Source organism: Nicotiana tomentosiformis, chromosome 4 (assembly GCF_000390325.3).
Source record: "Nicotiana tomentosiformis chromosome 4, ASM39032v3, whole genome shotgun sequence".
NCBI lineage: Eukaryota > Viridiplantae > Streptophyta > Magnoliopsida > Solanales > Solanaceae > Nicotiana > Nicotiana tomentosiformis.
Genome location: NC_090815.1, coordinates 107,018,771 through 107,042,640, shown reverse-complemented (window position 1 = coordinate 107,042,640; position 23,870 = coordinate 107,018,771). Strand labels below are relative to the sequence as shown.

Here is a 23,870-nt window from a genome sequence, read left to right as displayed (position 1 = left end):
GATTGGCTCCATACTGCTATTATTGAGGGATGTGCCATTCGGTTGATGTTGAACTTATTCGTATTTTGAAATGATCCGTGAGTTACTCCTTTATACTATGAGGAGTTGTGATTCATTGGTTATGTGCACACATGGTGCGGTTCTATTGGGGGCCTTATGGCAGAATTTGAACGAGATGAGCATTTGGGTATTGCATGATTGGTTGCGTTTTGGTTATGTCTTTCAGGTTTTGTATGGCATTGTGTCATTTGCCTCTCCATGGTTATTAATTTTGAGCTGGGTGGCTCGGGGTATATAATATGGACCAACGTTTGGATGGGGTCACGCATTGCAACAGAGTTATGTTAAGGTATGAACCTTGTGTTAGAATCGGTGATGGTTCTACGGTGTGTTATGTATTTTTAGCATTTCATTGTGGCAGTACTTGTTAATCTGGCGGGGCAGTTCTCTCATTTGAGTCATTTTTCATGACTGAGTACACTTGAATTATTGCGTATTGGCGCACTGATGGCACGCTTTGTGACTCTGAGTTATATTGGTGTGGCATGTATGTGGTATAATTGTGTTTAATAATATAAGGTCATTGGACCCAGAATGAGTACTATCAGGGCTGAAACAGTATATTCGGGAGGATAATATTGAAATTCGGCTTAGAAAATGATTATGATTCTGGTTGGGGAGAGAGCTCCGTGACTTGTTGATCTGGTAGATGGTCATGAAATTTATCATGTTTCTTTTATTATCAACAGTGTATGAAGGTTTTGGGATGAGGTTTGGTTCGAGGTTTAATACTAGTATTTGGTTGGTTTTGGAGTAGTCACTATGATCAGGAATGGTGCTACGAGCATGCGAGTTGTGTAATATGTTAGGTAATTATGTTCGAGGTTATGGTTATGGCTTGATACAGCTTGTTCAAACTCATACAGTGTGTAAATGTAAGGTTTGTGTCTTGAAAAGAAATTTTTGAAGGTTGGGAATTTAATTCCAAGGTTTTTGGGGCTAAGGTTAAATTAATGAATTTCAGTTGTATTGTGTTGTCAAGCCTATATGGAATAGGGTGACGTGAGTTCACCCCGGGGTATGTGCGTGGTGAGGTGGAATAGAGATTTGAAGGTTAAGAAAAGCTCTTGGCATGTTCGAGGACGAACGTATGTTTAAGTGGGGGAGAATGTAATGACCCGGCCGGTTGTTCCCACATTTACTGCTCAATTTATACCTTACAGTTGATTTATGACTTATCGGGTTAGTTGGTTCGGGTCCGAAAGGATTTCAGAGTGAAATGAGACACTTAGTCTCATAATTAAAAACTTAAGTTGGAAAAGTTGACCGGATATTCACTTATGTATAAATGACCTCGAAATTTAATTCTAATAATTCCAGTAGCTCCGTATGGTAATTTTGGACTTAGAAACGTATCCGGAAAATTATTTGGAGGTCCGTAGTAGAATAAGGCTTGAAATGCCGAAAGTTGAAATTTTGGGAAGTTTGACCGGGGGGTTGACTTTTTGATATCGGAGTCGAAATCCAATTCTGAAAATTTTAATAGGTTCTGTTATGCCATTTATGACTTGTGTGCAAAATTTTAGGTCAATCGGACGTGATTTGATAGGTTTCGGCGTTGTTTGTGGAAACTTGTAATTTTAAAGTTCATTAGGCTTGAATTGGGGTATGATTCGTGTTTTTAGTATTGTTGGATGTGATTTGAAGACACGACTAAGTTCGTATGATATTTTAGGACTTGTTGGTATATTTGGTTGAGGTCCCAGGGGCCTCGGGTGAGTTTCGGACGGCTAACAGATCAATTTTGGAATTGGCATTTCAACTAAAGAATGCTGGTTTTTCTATCACTGGTTTCCTTCTATGCGATCGCGTGAGAAGGTCCGCGATCGCATAGGCTTGTTTGGGCAGAGGTAAAATTGTTCTATGCGATCGCGTGAAGGCAACCACGATCGCGTACGCTTGTTGAGACAGTGACAACTTTTGTTCTTCGCGATCACGCAAAGAGGGCTGCGATCGCGTAGCTGTGGAAGTATGTTATTCGCGAACGCGTGACGACGGCCGCGTTCGCGTAGAGGAAATGGACAGAAATGGAAATCACGCGTTTGTTCTTCGCGATCGTGTGGTTAGGTCCCGCGATCGCGTAGGTCTTTGATGTTGTGCATCGCGATCGCGTGGGAAAGTTCGCGATCGTGTAGAGTTAAATATGGGCTGTGGCAAACTGTTCTTCGTGATCACGTGGGAATGTTTGCGATCACGTAGAGCAAATGACTTGGCAGAGAATTTAAGTTCTGAAAATGGGACTTCGTCCCATTTTCCATTTTTGACGGATTAGAGCTCGGAAAGAGGCGATTTTTGGGAGATTTTTAGAGAAAACATCGGGGTAAGTGTTCTTAACTCAATATTGGTTAAATTACCCGAATTCATGGTTGTTTTTAACATTTAATTGGTGAATTAAATTGAAAAATTGTAAAAACTCTCTTGGTTTAATTTGGAGATTTGAGGGTCGAGTTGATGTCGGATTTGAGTAAAATTTGTATGGTTGGACTCGTGGTTGAATGGGCATTCATATTTCATAACTTTTGTCGGGTTCCGAGATGTGGGCCCCATGGGTGATTTTTGGGGCGTAATTTCGGATTTTTGGAAAATATTAGTATTTTGATATGGAATTAATTCCTATAATTTTTGTGGGCAGAATCAAATTAATTGTAACTAGATTCGAGCCGTTTGGAAGTTGATATGCGCAGAATGAAATTTCTGGAGCATTGCTTGCTTGCTCGACATTGGATTTGGCTTGTTCGAGGTAAGTAACTCTTCTCATCTTGGAGCTGAGGGTATGAACCCAGAATATATGTATTATATGAATTGTTGGGAGGTGACGCACATGCTAGGTAACAGGCGTGTGGGCGTGCACTATAGAAATTATGACATAATTGTTTTTGTGGAATTTTGTAGTTAAATAATCTTGGCATTTTCCATGCGATTTTATGTGTTAAAGAAATTGAGCTGAAAAGCATATTAAAAATCATGTTGAGGCTAGGTGCCAGTATTATTGGGACCCACAGAGGTCATATTGCTTTGAATTATTTATTTTAAATTAAAAATTCATACTCAGTCATATTCATGACATTACATATCATATATCAGTCTCTGATGTTAATTATTGATACATCATATCATCATTTTGGGCTATTTTCATGACATTGTGAGCCCATGAGAGAGAGACTGGAGAGATTGATGACTGAGTGAGGCCGAGGGCCTGATTGTGAGGATAATTATGGGATCGGGATGCACGCCGCAGCATGCCAGATTGGCTTATTATAGCACGTGAGTTATCCGTGCGGATCCAGATATTATGATAGTGCGTGAGTTATCCGTGCAGATCCGGATATTATTATAGCACGTGAGTTGTCCGTGCAGCACGTGAGTTGTCCGTGCAGATTATAGCGCTTGGGCTGAAGTAGCCCCTCCGGAGTCTGTACACACCCCTAGTGAGCGCAGGTGCCTACTGAGTGCGAGTGACGAGTGCGAGTGCCGAGTGATTGGGAGGATTAAGTGAATGTAAGGACTGAGTGACTGTGAGGACTGAGTGACTAGGAGGATCGAGTGATTGGGAGGACTGAGTGAAATGATACCATGAGAGTATGCATATGATTTTATCACTGAGTTGCATCGCATTGACATGCACACATGACATATATACATAGAGATGTATTTTCCTCATGCTATACAGTATCGCATCATTCATGATTCTCACACATGCTGACAGATGTGCATAGTGATGTATTTGTTTTACACGGGTTATCTAAAAAGAAAATGAAACATCTCATTTATTATTAAAAGGATTTTGGAAAAATAATTATTTTCAAACTTATTCATATTTTTGGCAACTTCGGTAAACGATTTGGGTTTTCATTGATGCACTTGAAAGGCAGAACTATTTTCAGAAATCATGTTTTGATTGTTGAGTTACTTTTGGTCTTACTTGTTTACGATGTTATGGACTGTTGTGGTCTATTAGTTTCGGACACGACCTTGGTAAAAGCTCGTCACTGCTTTCAACCTAAGGTTAGGTTTGTTACCTACTCAGTACATGGGGGCGGTTGTACTGATACTATACTTCTGCACATTGCGTGTAGATGTTGGCTGCTGTTGTTTCTGTGCTCGAGGGTTGCCGGATTTGAAGATGTACCTGCGTTCTTATGGTTGCTACCTTTTGTTCATGGTAGCCTTAGATTATAAAAACTCGGTTTATGTACTTTTCAAACTGAAGATGTATTTACTTCATATCAACTTTGTAAATTATATTCTTAGAAGCTCATGATTTGTACTACCAGTTCTTGGGGATTGTATAAGATTAAGATCTTTATTTACTTAAATTGCTTTAATAATTATTATTGGAATTGGATAGTTGAAAGTTGATTTGTCTAGCGGGTTGAGTAGGGCTATCACGACTAATTGGATTTTGGGTTATGACAACTCCATTCTTCAGCAACAGTTTTTTTTCCCCAGTTACCTGGACCACAAGATTATGAACCTATGTTATTGGTATACCTTGGGCACCAACATACCGTCATAACAAAAATTGCTTCACTAACCCCCCTCGAAATTTTTTATTTGCATAGCCAGAATATTATTTCCAGTCAGGTTCCCATTCTCTAGGGAGTATAAAGTCTGAACTGATGAAAAATACTAGAATACTGTTGTTCAGTCTGATAAAAAGAGATCAGTCTGACTTTATAAAAAGTTGTTCATATTTTGAATTTGGTCTGAACTGATGAAAAATACTCTGGGGGGGAACTCGATCTAGGGAGTATAAAGTCTATGAACAACTTTTTCTAAAGTTTGGTATTATTGATGATGTTGAAACTCTCTGAGAGTTGTTGCTAAAATGAATTTTGGTACTCAATGATCCGTTCTAATTTGTTTGTAAGTATCCGATAGGGAAATTATAAAAGACAGGAACCATTTGAGTTAATAACTGGATCTCAGTTCACAAATTCTTATAAAGTTCAACAAAATGGAGACAAACAGGCGAATCATCAATGAATTTCTATTAAATATATAGTTCTCCCTATAAGGGTGTGAAGCCCATCTATACAAAAACCATTTGGGGCGGAACACCCATTTGGTGCTAATTTCAATGCTGTTTGATTACTGTTATCACTTAATACAACATTTGAGGCCTATCACAAAGAAAATGTGCACAAAATGCTGTACATTAGGCGGTGGCAACTGCTTCCATCGCAAGCAGCATGTTTTGATGGTGCTATATTCTGCCATTCTTTATCATTCTACAAGTTGAGGCTCAAAGAATCCTGCCACGGATACAGCAATTAGAGGGCACTGCTATAATAACTACTGAAGAAAGATCCATTTTTTCCTCTTCAAAAAATGAAACACCAATCAGCTACTCCAATGATATAGCTCGTCTCCGTCTTGAAGACTTAATGTGCTTCATTTCACCCTGAACGCCAATGCAAATGAACCAAGAAGGTTATTACCAGACGACAAAACCAAACATCCAGGAAAATGATGTTTGGGAAAAACATAAAACCGCCATTTATATTAGACAACAAGAGTAAACAATACAAGTACTTGGTACTACATTTAAGAATTGGGATTTAGAAAGGGAGGACACTTCAGTTGCAAAAGAGCAGGATCTTGAGTATAAATGCAACAATTCTTAACAAGTGAAATAATCAGACCACTTCCATACCCTCATCTCAGGTAATTCCACCTACACTGGGATTCATCAGTTTGATTATTTAGTCTGGTCCAAATTAAGATGCACCGTGCCCTAGTATGGCTCTGGAACAAGATGTTATTGCACGACATCCATCTGGAGATTGATGCTCAAAACTCCTAGGAAAAATGCCTTCGTCTTGCTATATGTGATCTTTAGAGTTGCTATAAATTTGCCAATTCATGTCCCCGACTTGCAGCAACACTGCTTCTCTTGGCTATAGGGGTGGCAAGTGGGCCGGGCCCTAAATGGGCCTAGTGGGCCACGGTCCCAGGCCTTAAATAAACACGCTAAACGTTCTTTTTGTAGGAACCGGCCCGGTACCGGACCCACGAACTTATAGTCCCGGGCTAAATGGGCCGGGGCCGGTGGGCTAAGTGGGCCCAACGGCTAAGTAGTGCTTTTAAAAAAAAAATTAAATAGAAATTAGAGACAAAAAGATCTTAAAAAAATATCTAAGGCAATGCCTTGTAAATTTATTATAGAATTGTGACCTAATTTTTTAATTCAAATTTAAAGACAAAAATATTGTAAAAAGATATACAAAGCAATGCCTTGTAATTTTATTATAGCAATAAAAAACATGGCAATATCTTTCTTAGTCTTCCTCCCCCCTATGGAATGAGGTGCTAATATCCCCAACTTCACAATTTTTTCACAAATTGTAACCTCAATATTTTTTGACTATTTTTTGGAATAAAGTAAGCAATAGTAGCAAGTATAGAAGAAAATTATAGAGAGATTGTGATAGATTGATATTGATTTTGCAAGAAAATGAAAGAATGAGGGGTATTTATAGTTTAAAATAGGAAAAAAGTGTAATTATAAAAAGTTTGGGGGCTTAAATGGCTATTTTTTAAACCCCTAACAGCTCTTTTTTTTTCAAAAGCCCGTTGGGCCCCGGTCTCTTGACGGGCCAAACGGGCCGGGTCCTAACAGTTCCCAGCTAAGAACCGGCCCACGAGACCGGCACGAGCCCACCTCTAGCGGTCCTAACGGTCCCAGCCCGCAGGCCCGAACCGGCCCACTTGCCACCCTTCCCAGCCCGCAGGCCCGAACCGGCCCACTTGCCACCCTTACTCTTGGCTAAGCACGCTAACAAACTGTTTACAAGAATCATTTTGCTACTCACAGATCAAACGAATGATGAAAATAAACTGGGACACGTCAATTTTCTATCCTGCAAACTGACATCTTAAACCTTTGGTGGGACCCTACTGCATATTGTTGAACTTCTCCATTTAACCCTTGGAGACACATAGCAAAATAAATATACAAGCCCCTAGCAGGCAAGGCCATCTGCTATTCATTAACATTTGAAAGAATGACCAACACTGTTCAATTGGGGAATTAACAATTTAACATGTTGTTAAGTTGTTTCGCAAAACAATTCCAAATTTAACATTTTAATGTTCATCTGTAGAGGGATTTTGGGTTGATACGTAATCATTAGGTTCCCCTGGTGAAGCATCTGTTATGGCTTCTAGGTTGAGATATTTGCTCAAGCTTGCATCTAGTGCAGCTTCTTGAGGGCAGAGCATGGAGTACATGAAATAAAGATCAGTACAGTAAATACCCTTAGAGGGGCAGCAACAATAAAAAGGAAAGAAACAGGAAAATTAACTCATACCTAATAGTTCACTGCCAGGAAACTAACAATAGGCTCAAACCATATGAACTTTTTTTCCATGAAAGACCTAGAAGCATACCTCAACTCGGCATCACCTTCAGTGATGATATTGTTAAATTTACACTGCAGCCCAGAACTGCAAATTCGCTATGTCACAGAAGCTTTGGATTTTGAATTCCTCGGAAAGCTAGTCTTACGAAGTTGAGGATTTTCTATCGAATAAACAAGAAGACTTCCATCCTTGGTCCCAGCAATAAAGCATTCTTCTGGTGTCACAGTTAGTGAAGTTACTATTTTCCCGATTCCATTGTACTTGCCCACAATCTCAAGTGAGTTCATAGAACGTACAATGATCTGCCCCTGATCTCCAGCACAAACCAAGAACTCACCACAGCTACTCAGTTCAAGACAGTTCAGGCGGCCATTGGATTCTGAAGACGAAATGTGTTTCCCATTTATAGAATAGAGGTGCAAACTAAGATCATCATCAGAATAAAGAACAATCCTCCCATGACGTGATGCAACAAGCTTTGACAATGGACTGCCAGATGGATGCCGTAGGGATCTAACATATCTCCCATCCCGTAGCGTATGGAAAACACAAGTTCCATCTTTTGATCCACTTATAACTATATCAAGCTCAAGACTTGCATACAAGCACGTAATAACGTCATCATGACCACACAAAATATGGGAAGGGGTTTCGGCAACGATGCAATCTTTTCTAGGAATCTCTGCTTGAGTATGCTTTACTCGTTTTTCAGGGGTTCTAATGCGAAAAATCTCCCAGATCATTACTGTTGTATCGTAACTTCCAGTAGCCAGGATGCTTCCATCAGATGTAACTGCAAGAATTAAAAATGGTTCAGAACTTAGCGTTACTGCAAAATATAGAATAACTAAGAAATATATCATTCCAGTGACGTAACCAGACAATATATTTTTGATAAAGAAAATAATTTTACGGATGTTGGAAAAAGAAAACTCCTGTATACAAGAAATATACCCAAAAAGTAGAGAACCTATACAAAAATGTAGTTCTCTACAAAAGACAGGATACAACAACTACGCATCAGTCCCAACAAGTTGGGGACAGATATATGAATCCTCACTGACCATGTTTCTGTACTTAAGCTCAATTCATGTCATCATCGTGCCGAAATAAAGATAAAAGTGAAAAATAATATAAATATATATAAAATAACAGTGATGATAATCATTATAATAATAATATTAAACGTTCTCTATATTTTACTGGCAGGTAAATCTATGATAAGGTCAAAATACTCCTAGAAAAGCAATAGGTTCAAAATCAACGTACTAACAAGACCAAAACTTATTCCAACTGATAGAAAAGAGGATTGCTTATTGAGAAGTTTCCTTTTTTCTTTTTAGATGGGTAGGATGCTTATTGCAAACTCTGTAAGACTCGCATCAACTGTCGAGGCTATAACTGTTACTCTTCGATAATCTTCATCCTAGACAGTTGGTAAAGATCTAAAAGTCATCAAACAAAGAGATACCAATTTAACACTCAGAAGGTGACTATTTTTTCTTGGTAGAGGAAGCCAAGGACCAAAAACAAGAAAAAGTTTCAGAACTGTGCCCTATCCTGCTCCTAGTAATGAATATTGTCCATCATGTGAGATCATTCTTACCGCCTCTTAGAGGGAATAAACAAAATGGAAATAAATATTCACAGATAAATACACTGCCTTCAATAGTTACCGAGCTCTACTCCACGTTGATTGTTCCTCTTTGCCAAGATTGAACCACAAGTGTTTGATATTTTGGTATTCTTCAACGTCAAAAATTTGTTAATTAACTGTACCGGCATGATAGGAAACACACCCCTCAACTTTGGCATAATAACTTAGCGTGTTCTCATATAAATACTCAACCTCCACATATTTAATGTTACTATCCAGTTAAAAAATTCTCAGTTCCTAACTGATTCACTGCACTATAAGCAAATAAGGATTGTAGTATAACTATTGTTTCCTAATCTCGACAAATGCCACGGGGTACCTGTTACCTCCCACCAGCACATATATCATGTAACTCTGTCCATCAAGGCTTGGACACATGAGAATGTATAACTACTGTTTTATCAGGTGCGATAAAAGCTTTGCCTTCTTACTTTAAAGTCCTTATTCCCAAAATATGCAATTTCACTTTTTAGAAATCTCCCGAGTCTATTACTCCCTCTGTGGATCAATATAATTTAACATAGATGCAGGGTGGAGACTAACATTACATGGTTTGTGCATTATGAAGAAAAATATTAATTGGGAAATCAAGAAGCTTGGGATAGATGACAATGACAAGATGTGATGATAAAATATCGGAACAGCTGTTCAGTTGTTTTGCACATTCCCCAGAATTCAAAACAATTTTTAACTATAGGATGAGAAGCCCTACTTTCCATTTTTGCTTGTTTCCTATGAAACAAAAAAATGGAAAAAGCTAAGCAAGAGATCAAGAATCAGGAGACAGAAGTATTATGAAAATTACTTGCTCAACTTGCTCCTCCATAATATATTTATTTACCATTTTTTAACATGCCGCTTTGCACAAATTTTCAACAGAAAGATACTATAAGCACCCAATTAGACAAGTCAGAGGTCTGCAATTTTAAATGGATAAGTAATCCAATGCCAGGAAGGTCTGGCTAATAGTTGGTTTATAGAAGATGCCAAGTACAAGAATTGTACTTTACATCCTTCGAACAACAACAGGATTTTCTGGACTGCTAAGTCAGTCTAATGTCAATGCTCTCAGTTCCTAATTACTATCCCATGACAAGAATCATTTAGAAAATTCATGCTTCCAGCTCTCATCTCATATAGGTTCTCAGCTTACTTCATTTTTCGAGACACTCAGTGTGTAGATTTGTTAGTGAGAAGCTCCAACCAAGTTGCCACATATTTCAGTCATGAAAATTACCTGCAATGCAGCTCACAACATCTTTATGTTGTCTAACGCTCTGCACCATTCTGCCATCAGTTAGCGATATAACCTGAAAGCTGTTTTCGCAGGTACCACATGTTATCAAAAAATTTTCAGATGTTGTTGATAATGTTCCAAAGCATTGTGCTGCAAGCTCAATATTTTCAGCCAAAGGACTCCCAATTTTCCGAGGGGGAAGAACATCAGAACCAATCCCGAAAAAGGGATCCTGCATGAAAGTTAAAAATGACTTCAAAGCTGACTAACTAATCATAATGCTTGACCTTGTTATTGCTCTAAAACTTACCTGTGAGCCAGAGAAGGTGAAGTTCCCACCGGATTGCAACTGAGTGGTCACCCATGTCTTAACAGACATGGTGAGGCCCTGGTTCACAAGGACAATGTTTGAGTCCAGCACATTAACATACAGAGTAGCTGACGAAGAACTGCTTCCGCATGAAGCAATTGATGTTAGGTTAATAGAACCAGGAGCAAATCGTAGAGGATGGGCAATTGGAATTGGAGGTCCTCTTCTAGGATGTTTCTTCCGGAAAAGTTGAATTGGTGTTTGACCAAAGTTGGCAATTTGATCTTCTATTGCCGACCTTTGCAATTCATCATCCATGGTATCCAGATCCACAGCCCCTTCATATGTCAAATAATAAAAAATATTTGCTGCCTGTATGACAATATCTCCAAAAATTCAGTGAATTCAAAACCTGCAACTGGTTCTAGAATTAATTGATGTTAAAGCTGATTCCCTATACCTCAACTGCTGGTTTTCCCCGCTGCTTGTAACCAAACACCAAATCAATCCAGTGGTGGAGATTTGAGCTCACATATTCGCTTTCAAGGGCTTCTCTGTTCTTACAAATAAATTCCTCGGGAGAACCCTGCACATGCATTTGAAAATACATTAAATAGTAAAGAAAATAGGAGAACCCTGTACATGCATTTAAAAATACATTAAATAGTAAAGAAGAAAAAAAGAACATCACAAAGGTTAGCTCCACAAATTGATTGGAGACAAAGAAATTGAATTTTTTTTACAATAAAGCGAAATATCAATTTTTTAGTGTCGCCTCCTCAAGATTATGTTCACTAGCAAAGTATGCCTTAGAGCCTTGATGACGACTCTGAAGGGCCCGCTAAGCGAGAAGCACTCAACATGTTTTGCGCCTCGCTACAAGGCTTAAGCGCGCCCTTGACTATGCTGTTAAGAGCTTAAATAAAGCGCCACTTACGCGAGATGAAGCGCACAACCTGACTTTAACCGATTTCAGGGCATAAGCGTGCCTCAAATGAGCCTTCAACAGCAGTAAATTGAACCATGATAAACCCCTCTTTATTTGCACGAACAGAGAATATCATTTTACGGTGTTCAAATGATTGATATTCAGGGTCTATGGCTTTTTTCCCATTTCTCTAAAGCCAAGAGACAAGAAACAAATAAAGCCAAAATTCCATGAAGTTGTTTGGGTGCATAACAAACTAATGAACTCAATTTGAAACCAAATTATGATGGATTGAGCACATTTTTGCTACTTTAAAATGATACTCCAGGATGCATCATTTTAAATAGTAGGAACTGAAATATCACAATTCTGACTGCACCTTTGCTGCAAACTGCTCTTCTCTATTGCTTTCTCCAAAGACTACTAGTTCCATCCAGCAAAACTGACAACTTTCCCATTTTATCACTCACACTCCATCTCTAGATTCCCTTCTTATATATGTTTCACATGACAAAGACCCTTTTCATGGATGTAGGGTTGACTTACGAATATAAATAGGTTGAACTGAACCATGAGAAACTCTGTTCTATTTGTACCAACAGTTCAACATATCGATTTATGGTTTTCGAATGATTCATTTCAGGGCCTATTTTTTTTTCCTTTCCTCTTGTTAGTTTATAGATATGTATAGTGGAGTCTTGTCCCACATTGGAAGAGGAGTAATATCTCCTTGTAGTGTATAGCTATAAATAGGGACCTCTTGTATTGTATTTATCATCCAATATCAATAACATATTTTCTCCCGTGCCTTCTCACATGGTATCAGAGCATTAGTGAGAAAAGATCGTTGTGCGTCATTCCAGCGTTAACCGGGAAGAAAAAACTTAGTCATAGTGTAATTTTTCCGGTGACCTAAGGCTTGTCTAAGTGAAAGTCACTTTCTGTCGGTGTTGTGTTAAAACCAACACCACCATCAGGTAAATCACCCTCCGACTACCAACCCCTTGAAATTTTATCCGGCAGAAAAGCCGCCACGCTCCTCCACGCGCCGGAAACAACTTTTCCGGCGAGGGTTCCGGCGTGAACAGTGACTTTTCTGGCCATTTTTTGAAAATATTTCTTCAGGACAGCTTGCTCACAAAGGAATTCCGAGTCTATCCATCCTGGTTACAACAAATTCCGACAACTTTGGAATTTTCCGGCGAGCTACAGTGTTTCCGGCGTGAACAGTGTTCCGGCGCAGAACAGTGTTCTGTTTTCCTGCTGTAAACAGTGTTTTTCAAGCTATTTCTTCAGCTACTACTACAAATTGTAGCGACATGGGGACCGATGCTTTGAATAGTCGGATGGTTTCTTTAGCAGAGTATATTGAGTTCCTTCAGTATAAAGCATGTAAGCAGACATCGTCTGAGATAGCTTCTGTTGTTCAAACAGGTAATAGCGTGACTTGTTTCTCCCAATCTTCATCCTCTGAGTTTTGGGTCATTGATTCAGGTGCATCAGATCATATTTCTGGTAACAAATCTCTTTTCACTACTATTTCGTATTCTCAATCTCTTCCAAAAGTCACAATGGCCAATGGGTCTCAAACCATGGCAACTGCAATAGGTCAAGCAAGCCCACTTCCTTCCTTACCTTTAGATTCAGTCCTTTATGTTCCCAATAGTCCTTTTAATCTCATAGCTGTTAGTCGCTTAACCAAATCACTTAAATGCGCTGTTTTATTTCTTGATGACCATGTTTTTATACAGGAACGCAGTACGGGGCGGATCATTGGTACCGGGCGTGAATCAAACGGACTTTATTACCTTATCCTTGCTAAATCACATGGACTCACATCTTGTCTTCCTTCTACAACTTGTCCTGTTACTGATTCACCAGATTTATTAGATAAACGGTTGGGACATCCCAGTTTGTCAAAACTTCAGAAAATGGTATCTGGTTTATCTCACTTGTCAGCTCTAGAGTGTGAGTCATGTCAGCTTGGTAAGCATACCCGCTCCCATTTCCCTCGACATCTTGATAATCGAGCAGAGTCACCTTTTACTTTAGTCCATTCAGATATTTGGGGTCCTAGTCGGGTCAGTTCCACCTTAGGATTCCGCTACTTTGTTAGTTTCATTGATGATTATTCCAGGTGCACTTGGATATTTTTGATAAAAAATCGATCTGAGCTGTTTTCTATTTTCCAGTTCCTCCACATAATCCAGTTCAACCTTCTGCAGCTCCACCATTCTTGACTTATCATCGTCGTCCACATCCAACATCAGGCCCAGGTGATTCACGCCCCGCATCAGATTCTGCACCTACTGCGGACTTGTCTCCTCTTAGTCAACCAATTGCACTCCGCAAAGGTATACGATCCACACTTAATCCTAATCCCCACTATGTCGGTTTAAGTTATCATCGTCTGTCGTCACCACATTATGCTTTTATATCTTCTTTGTCCACTGTTTCTATCCCTAAGTCTACAGGTGAGGCACTATCTCATCCAGGATGGCGACATGCTATGATTGACGAGATGTCTGCTTTACATGCGAGTGACACTTGGGAGCTTGTTCCTCTTCCTGCAGGTAAGTCTACTGTTGGTTGTCGTTGGGTTTATGCAGTCAAAGTCGGCCTGGATGGCCAGATTGATCGGCTTAAGGCTCGTCTTGTTGCAAAAGGATATACTCAGATTTTTGGGCTTGATTATAGTGATACTTTCTCTCCCGTGGCTAAAGTAGCATCTATTCGTCTCTTTTTGTCCATGGCTGCTGTACGTCATTGGCCTCTTTATCAGTTAGACATTAAGAATGCTTTTCTCCACGGTGATCTTGAGGAAGAAGTTTATATGGAGCAACCACCTGGTTTTGTTGCTCAGGGGGAGTTTAATGGTTGTGTGTGTAGATTGCGCAAGTCACTATATGGTTTGAAACAGTCCCCTCGAGCTTGGTTTGGTAAGTTCAGCACAATTATTCAGGAGTTCGGCATGACTCGTAGTGAGGCTGATCACTCTGTGTTTTATCGGCATTCTGCTCCTAATCTGTGTATTTATCTAGTGGTTTATGTTGATGATATTGTTATTACTGGTAATGATCAGGATGGTATTACTAATCTGAAGGAACATCTCTTTCAGCACTTCCAGACTAAGGATCTGGGCAGATTGAAGTATTTTCTAGGTATTGAGGTCGCTCAGTCTAGCTCAGGTATTGTTATTTCACAGCGGAAGTATGCCTTAGACATTCTTGAGGAGACTGGAATGATGGGTTGCAGACCTATTGACTCTCCTATGGATCCGAATGCTAAGCTTCTGCCTGGACATGGGGAGCCTCTTAGAGACCCTACGAGATATAGGAGGTTGGTTGGCAAATTGAATTACCTCACAGTGACTAGACCTGACATTTCTTTTCCGGTGAGTGTTGTAAGTCAGTTTATGGATTCTCCATGTGATAGTCACTGGGATGCAGTTGTTCGCATTCTTCGGTATATAAAGTCAGCTCCAGGCAAAGGATTACTATTCGAGGATCGAGGCCACGAGCAGATTGTTGGGTACACAGATGCTGATTGGGCAGGATCACCTTTTGATAGACGTTCTACGTCTGGATATTGTGTTCTAGTAGGAGGTAATTTGGTCTCGTGGAAAGAGCAAGAAACAGAATGTAGTTGCTCGATCTAGCGCCGAAGCCGAATATCGGGCCATGGCTATGGCGACGTGTGAGTTAGTTTGGGTCAAGCAGTTGCTCAAGGAGTTAAAGTTCGGAGAAATCAGCAAGATGGAACTAGTGTGTGATAACCAAGCTGCTCTTCATATTGCGTCAAATCCGGTGTTCCATGAGAGGACTAAACACATTGAGATCGACTGTCACTTTGTCAGAGAAAAAATACTTTCAGGAGATATTGTTACAAAGTTTGTAAAGTCGAATGATCAACTAGCAGATATTTTCACTAAGTCTCTTACTGGTTCTCGTATTAGTTACATGTGTAACAAGCTCGGTACATATGATGTGTATGCACCGGCTTGAGGGGGAGTGTTAGTTTATAGAATTGTATAGTGTAGTCTTGTCCCACATTGGAAGAGGAGTAATATCTCCTTGTAGTGTATAGCTATAAATAGGGACCTCTTGTATTGTATTTATCATCCAATATCAATAACATATTTTCTCCCGTGCCTTCTCATACCTCTAAACGAAATACAAAAACGAGAAAAGCCAAAAGTAGTTCCTTTCCATATAAAATTGATTCTCCTTAGAACAGTTAAGCTCACTTCCAAGTTAGAGGAGAGGAGCACCTGACATCGTTATTTGATGACTAATGCAAAGAGTAGAAGAAACTAAACTTTTTCCTAACCCAGCCATACTTCTTAGATTTGCAGGCATCATCCATATAATAAATCCCCTTATAGATATATTCCATGCCCAACATTGGATGTACAGGAGCATCAGAAAGGTTTAGAAAAGTCCTAAACTACTCCACCCACTATTTTAATGTTTTGAGCTGGATGCTTAAACTCTCACATGTTATCAGAGAAACTCTTTTGGTTAACCTTGCTCTCTTACCCGCAAAATCAATCATTAATCCATACGTGAACAATTGACTAGTTACATTTTAAGGAATCTCTTTGAGATATCTAACACGTTACATCGGGTATATAGGCACATCCAAAGGGGTTATTAGACACATGTATTATGCCACTCATTGCTTTAAACATCTATACACTGGAGACACAAATTTGAAGATTTAAATCCTCTTTGAAATGGGTCTTCATTCCAATCCCTGCATATCAGGAGAGCTTTTTGTATATGATAGCCCACAAAAACATGCTATAGCAATCATCTGTGTTGGGCTGGAGTCTGGTTATAGGCATAGAGAACCTCTTATAATTTGCTTCCAGTTCCCTTTCTTAGGCATTTTTCATATTTCCCCCTCAAGTGGGATACAAGCGCTCATCATACAGCTGAAGAAAAACTTAAACCACGCCTTCAGTAGAAATATGCAATGAGACCATACCTTGGCCCATGGAGGTAGGCAAATATCACCTATTGATTCTCCATCTTGTTTGACACCAAAATGGTATGAGTTTGAGTTGATCAGAAATTCTGACATGTAAAAGAATTCAGGAATCAACTCTTTCACATCACTTGTATTAGAAAGGCAGTTCCGATATGTTCCTCCAATGCTATGAAAAAGCCGGTCAGCATGATCGAATTTGCCACCCTAAAAGTTGAGAAAACAAAGAAGACAATTTTTTTTTATTATTCGATAAAAACTTTACCCTGGGTAGAAGACACAAACTCAAAAACACAATCAATCTCGACACTGCCGGGTAGATGAATCACTAAAGGATTAGACAACTTTAGCTATAAACTATAGAAACCAATGATCAATAGTATGAGCAATACTCCAAGTACCTGAAGATTACGGTGGAGGGCTGTAAAAGGTTCCAACCTCAGGAGGTAAAATAGCACAATTCCCATGCTCGAGTAATGAGAACCATAGTAAAAACTGTTTAAAGCAAGAATGATTGCACATCATGTACCATATCAAAGGTTACATTTTGAAGGATATACCAAGACGAAAATTCAAATATTACCTGGGAATATCAGGGTCACAGAAGTTACGATATCTATCCTCAAAGACCTGCAGAGGTCAACTGGTATTGTATCACAAACAGAGAGCTATAATTATATGTGAACTTACTCAACAAATAAGTATTGACTAACCTCAAACCTTTTAACATCCAGTGCTCCAACAGGTTTTGAAAGATCCCTAAAGGTCGAAGATTTGTTAAAATCAAGAGTCTCCGAAGAATAATCAGCCAGAACCCAAGGGAACACGGGATACTGGGTCAAATCATTGTAAGATCTACCAGCAAGAGTGTTCAGGATCATCAAATACTCAAAGTTTGTTATCTCCCTCCTCTTCCAACGTTCTCGAGCATTTTCTGCCATCTCCAATGCCACACGTCTGTCCACAAAGGAAATAACTCCAGCCTTGTCCCTGTAACCCTTGGGAAACATACTTTCATTTCTGTTTATAACTATTAAGCTTCCAACGTCTTTGGCATCCTTTTGCGACGCAAAGTTAAAAAATACAGGAGCAGTGGAATCCTTGAAGAAAATCTCAATTGCTGTATATCTTAGCAAATATCTAGTCCAATGGACAGCCTTTACCTACAATGAGAAACGTTTGAGAAGATAAGATTTAGGACAAAGAATATGAATTAAATCTTACAGAACAGCTTCAGCTCCAATACCTTGAAGATGCTCCATCTCCTGTGCCGATTTATATTGTTAGGATGCTTTTGATGCGCATCATTATTAACAGCACCAATGCTATTAATGGATCTTCCTCTCTCACAATCTAAATCAAAACTGATGGGCCACTTGAGAAATTTGTGATTTTGGAGTCCCCCTAACTGATCAGACTTGTTGACATCAAACTTCCCAGAAGAGTCAAAGTTTCTGAAAACGGATGACCCTCCTGTACCTTCGACCAGAAACTCACCGAAGAAATGCAAAAATTTCTTTTTCACTGCTAGATGTCCAGCTAACTTTCTCTTTGGTGCAACAAGGACACAGGGGACTGACATGAGAACCTGAAAATAAATCCAAGCATTAGAAATGCTGAATTAGTTCTTTGCTTTATCTAGATGTAGAGATAAATTTTTACCTCACTATCTTCTGATTCCATCTGCGTGGAGGAGCAATCTAAGTCTTCCTTAGCAATGTCCTTCAGATCACCACTCTCTTTTACGACCTCCAAATACTGTCTATCTGACAAGTCCTCCGGGCCAGGCTTTTGCCCACTAAGTTCGCTCTCACTTTCATTCAATTCAGATGAACCCTCATCCGTAATCTTCCTTATCCCTTTCAGCAAGAACCTCTTCATTTGCTCAGGAATATGTGCTGCAAAACCGGCTTTGGAATCATTGAAAGGATTAAGAGCCTCAACGCTAGGAGTGGTAGAGGTAGGACGACAAAGCTTTTCATCAAAATGATAATTCCGTCTCAACTTTTGTCGGCGACGCCATGCATCCTCTGTTTTATCAAGTTTCCAGTGTGTTACTGTGCTGTTTGGAAATGGATCAGCTGACCAAGGACCCCTTTCATCAATGAGAGAGCGAAAAGTGTGAATCCATTTACCCTATAAGAGCAACAACCTAAACTGTTAAGCACTGTTATGAAAAGCTCGATGTGGGAAGCATAGAAGCAACAAGCCAGTGACAATATTTCTTATACTTACAGCAACTATTTGCTGATGTTCATCATATGCTAGTTGGAAAGAACTCCTTCTGTTGTCATCGGAGGCAAGAATGACATTTAAACTGCTCTGCATTTCATCTTCAAAAGCTTTCTTTTGGTTGGAATCTGCAACTGCAGTTTCATCCAACCTAACACGAAGCTCATGCAACTGCATGGTCCTATCTGCTGTTGAACTCTTGACATATTTTACTTCATCAGCAAACTGGACAAGATGGACAGAAATTTCACTAGGCATAAAGCATAAGTGAAAAAATAAAAACCGAAAAGAAAAAAAGAGAAGCAAAGTTTCTGCAAACAAGCTCACGACAAAGAAAATTCTAACCACATACTGTCCCGCCAATGTTAGACTAACATAGATGGCCACCTTCCGGTTTCATTAAGCCCCAACATTTTAAGTGTTAGAACAGAAGTCGTCAACAGTTTAGTTTTAACGAATAATAGCTGTTCATTTTGGTCACTGAGGCACTCAGCAAAAACGAGGGACAGAGCGGTAATTGGAAGTTCTTTCAGGGGCTTTCTCAAACAACATTCAGGTGTCTCAATTGTTATTTGCAGAGAACACACTTGTTATATCAGGCTGATGAGGATTAGCTCCTTAGGCTGAGGAACACATTGTAATTTTTTCAATTAGTCCCAGACTAGAGGATAACCCTAAACATATGTGAAATAATTCCACCTGACGAGGTGAGTAATGTTTAGTACTCGGCAGCACTCCCCAGCTGAAAAGTATCCCTCCCAATCACCTATTTGGATTTACCTTTGGGGGTGTATCATAAAGACCAAGCAATAAGGAAAGCAACGACTGAGAGAGTTGAGAAGAGATTAGTAGGACGGAAAAGAGGTAACTTGTCAAAAGGAGGAAAAGAGAAATCAATTAGGAGTACTTTATCCAGCATTCCGGCGTCTCAAGTCCAGTATCCCAACTTATTATAAGTTATATTGTCCATTCCTCTGACCTTGTTTTCTCTACATTTTGTAGAACACGTGAGATTCCAGTCAGTGTTGATGACTTGCTCTCTGTAGAGATTAGAGAACCGCATTCTTTTATAAGTGTCCCTACTTTGTGTATTAAAATTTGGACGCAGGGATTGTGTCCACTTTTTACAATAACTTATTTTCATAATAAAGGTCAACCATTCTATTGGTAACAAACCAGCAAGTATGGAAACTCCCTGGAACAAAAGTACATAAATGGAATTTGAAAATTTCAACTAAAAGCCAATCCAAGGAGTAGGAGATACAAAAAAAAAAAAGGTCAGGGAGACTACTGAAAAAGGGAACAAAAAAAATTTCTTAAGACTATGAAGTGGTCATGGTGGGAGAAATAACAGAATTCACAACTTTCATGCATGTACTCACCAGAATGCCCTAACTCTAAAGTACAAAATATTAAGTTATATAGCAAAGTACGCACCGCAGAAAGCACACGATCCTTTTGAATCAGATTGTGAATGGTGCTTCCATCTTTAGTACTGCTCCCTGACTCTAAAGAATCATCTCTGCTCACAATACTTGTAGCTAGCATCAATTTCCCGCAATTGACAGTTTCTCGAATCATGTGAGCTATAACATGAAATCTAGCCCCGTCATCCAGCGCCCCATAATGAGACCTAACTGCGAGTAATGCCCTAAACATGTGTTGAATTGAATGTCATATCTTGTCAATACAAATGAGAAGCCAGAAAGAAGCCAGACAATACCACATAATTTAAGAGACATAGGAAAGATAAATGAATTATGAAGCATTACCAAATGAAAAGCTGCAAGCGGCTCTTGCTTTGCTCATCATCAGCAGTCAGAAGGCAAGGCAGAAGGGGGATAACCTGTTGTACACATCGAGATGCTCGTTCAAGCGATGATTTACAAAGATATAGGATAATCAACCGAAATACAATTCTTGGACATTTTTCCCCTCTTAAAAGCATAGCCTTATCAACAGGCTTGTTGGGTTTTCCAGCCAAAGCATTGCTAATTCCCCCTGATACGACAACTGCAGCCATTTCTGCAGCTGGTATATTCAGTGATTCTACCAAGCCACGGGCTCTTTGGCTAAGTGATGGTGTTACTGACTGTGAGGACCTGGGTAACATCTTGCTTGGTCCCTTGCCATTCATCTCACTTATAGCATTCCAAAGATTGTCACATAAATTCCACCACTCATTGTCAATTTTCTCATCTTCATTAACGACAGGCTGCTTGGAAACATGACACCTGGAAAGAGAGAAACAAAAAGAGCTTTTATAAAATTGAAAGCAGTGGAAGCGATGTGGTAACTTCATCAATTTGGCAAGGCCAGCCAATAAACTGCTGCAACATCAGGTACCTATAAAAAAGCCAAACTATATCTGCAGTACCTCGATTGCTTCTCATCAGGTTCTCCTTGGAGGGCATCAAGTAAAGCAGAACCAAGGTCTTTCAGATGTTCTAGTTCTAAGAACTCTGAAGAAAATTCTGTGTTGCTGGCTGGATACTGTGGCCAATAGAGAAAAATCAAGTTTAATACACTTGCAACAAGAAATGAGACAACAAAAACAACATTCCACTTCTATTGGATAAATTCATAAAGCCTCCATCTTATTAATGACCCAATGTTCTCTACCAACGACCAGCATCTTATAGTGTGCCAACAACGAAGCTGGTTTTCAAACAGAAATATGGTCCAATTTCCTTACTACAGGCAAAAGAAATAAGTCTTTATCACTTGTCGGGAAAGTACTTGGCTTCCACGGTACAAATAATAACTGCTAGCCACTAGAAAGACTTCAGACAGCTATCGGTACCTCTTTCATATTCTCTATTGCTATCTTCGATTTCGTTTTCTAAATATATTGTCTTGCTATTACTTGCTATCGGTGCTTCTTCCATCTTCTTTAGCCGAGGGTCTATCGGAAACAATATCTCTGCCCTTCCAGGGTAAGGGTAAGGCTGCGTACATCCTACCTTCCCCAGACCCCACTTGTGGGATTACACTGGGTTGTTGTACTAGAAAGACTTCAGACAACAAAAAGTTCAGGAAAACTGTAAAAGAGCAAGAAGCAACGACTTCAATTTGATGTAAACGGCATATAAGAGGGATCCTTATCTGGGAGTTCAGGTTGACCACAAGAAACAAGGAAAGTTCAACCTAAGGAACTTTCGTAATTACCTGAATTTCAACTGACACAGCTGAAGAAGTTGCATAACATTAACATAGATATTCTAACACGTAACAATTAATTCTCTTGACATTCAACACCTTAGTTCTCTTGGCTTTCAACATGTCCACTCAAATTCAAGGTAGTGAAGCAACTTCAGTTTGCAAATGAAAGCTAGAAAATCAAGTTGAGTACACCAGCTCATTTTTCTCCTCCTTCCGTGGTGACACAAGATCAACTCAGCAATGCGTTATCTTGAAACAATGAAGAGATGAAGATTTTCTAGTACAATGACCGAACTTTGATACCATAAAAAAAGAAAAGAAAACTTTCCTTGAACAGTGAATCCTTTATATCCATTCCACTATACCTTGTTTACAAGACCCAATAACTTTAAATATAGGACGCTTAGCATGTTCGATGAGGTTATTGATTTTATTTGATTCTTCATTCTCGAGGGTGTACCAAAAAAATATAGAACGCTAAGAACTTTAGCGGAAAAAATCTAAAACCTTTCAAGCAGAATAAGGACACAAGAATAAGTGGGAGATCAGAGTACAGAGGAGAAACCAAGGGCATTGGTAAATTTCCCTAGGGTACAAATAAGTATGTTTACCCAGAAGGAGAGAAAAAGGTAATTACTCAAGAAGTGGAGATGTTGTGGCTTCATTAGGGGAGACTTGCCACATGAAAGGGGCTTTATCAAGGGTAACTTGCCAGATGAAAATCCTGTACTTAAAAAAAACGTATATTCAAACAAGGGAAAAAGGCCATTATTACCCCTGTACTATTGTAAATAGTACACGTTTGTCCTCCGTTTCGCTTTACGTACAAAACCCACCCTACCGTTAACAAACTTGATGAAATTGCCCCTAACCCTAACGGATGGCCAACGTGGCAACTGACCCACTCCATTTTTTCCATGTCAGCTGCCAAGTCAGCCTAGTCTCCACTCAACTATTCCCCTTCTCTGAAAATTCCTCCAGCGGCCTTCACTGTACCGGCCCCCCTCTTCATCTCCCTTCTTCTATTCTTCTTTTTCTTCATGTTTTATCATCCAAACAGCAACCCCGTTCCACCAACAAGCAAATGGAACCGGTGAAACTCGCCGGAAAAATCACAAGGCTACCACCATTGACTATCTCTACTCTCTCTCTCTCACTGTTTTCCCTCTTTATTTTTATAATCACCATGAAAACCGGCGAGATCCACTACAGATCTTGACCAAAAAATGGCCAAACCACCACTGCGTTACCCCCTTCCTTCATTTTCTTCTACTTATTTTCTTTTTCTTCTTTGCAATTTGTTGGATCTAACAAAATGGAGGTTTTTCCATTTTTTGAACATCGCTGCACAGTCCACTCCGACGACCACAGCTCTGCCGTCGGAATCACTAGCATGCCGAAGATGGTAAACCACCCTGCAAGATCCCCATTCTCTAATTGCCTTACTTTCTAGCTAAAACTTTGATGGAAAACAGCATCTGAAATGGGGCGTTCAAGAAAAAAATAAGAACCCAATATTTTCCGGCTCCATAGAACGGCCATCCATTCAAGACCATCAAGTTGCTACAGAACTTTTAGGCTCACATTTTGCTGTTCGAAATTCCTTTTTCTAGCATAAAATTTAGAGGCTTTATTTTGAATACAAAAAAAAAGATGGTCTTGGAATTTGGGATGAAGATGACAATGTCAGCTGGCTGACCCACAGACTAGGCTCAGGGAAGGGGAATAGTTGAGTGGAGACTAGGCTAACTTGGCAGCTGACATGGAAAAAATGGAGTGGGTCAGCTGCCACATTGGCCGTCCGTTAGGGTTAGGGACAATTTCATCAAGTTTGTTAACGGTAGGGTGGGTTTTGGACGTAAAGTGAAACGGAGGACAAACGTGTACTATTTACAATAGTACAGGGGTAATAATGGCCTTTTTCCCTTCA

At 39.5% G+C, this 23,870-nt stretch overlaps 1 protein-coding gene across 4 annotated transcripts in view; it reads right to left on the bottom strand.

Annotated features, from left to right (window-relative positions):
* Positions 1-5,034: 5,034 nt before the first annotated feature.
* The window catches only part of LOC104106275 (BEACH domain-containing protein B), a 54,116-nt gene continuing 35,280 nt past the window's right edge, over positions 5,035-23,870 (bottom strand). For 3 of the 4 annotated variants that reach the window (XM_018774198.3, XM_009614779.4, XM_018774199.2), the window contains 15 exons: positions 21,156-21,271; positions 20,551-21,012; positions 20,216-20,429; positions 18,782-19,003; positions 18,209-18,682; positions 17,793-18,134; positions 17,260-17,709; positions 17,130-17,176; positions 16,948-17,041; positions 16,547-16,753; positions 11,090-11,215; positions 10,630-11,001; positions 10,320-10,551; positions 7,453-8,218; positions 5,035-5,464 (listed from right to left, as the gene is read on the bottom strand). In XM_018774198.3, coding sequence (XP_018629714.1) covers positions 7,521-8,218; positions 10,320-10,551; positions 10,630-11,001; positions 11,090-11,215; positions 16,547-16,753; positions 16,948-17,041; positions 17,130-17,176; positions 17,260-17,709; positions 17,793-18,134; positions 18,209-18,682; positions 18,782-19,003; positions 20,216-20,429; positions 20,551-21,012; positions 21,156-21,271 — 4,056 coding nt within the window. In that variant the 3' untranslated portion in view covers positions 5,035-5,464; positions 7,453-7,520. Of the gene's footprint in view, positions 5,465-7,452; positions 8,219-10,319; positions 10,552-10,629; positions 11,002-11,089; positions 11,216-16,546; positions 16,754-16,947; positions 17,042-17,129; positions 17,177-17,259; positions 17,710-17,792; positions 18,135-18,208; positions 18,683-18,781; positions 19,004-20,215; positions 20,430-20,550; positions 21,013-21,155; positions 21,272-23,870 lie in introns of those variants that run through there. The other variant, XM_033658698.2, reaches the window with a different exon arrangement.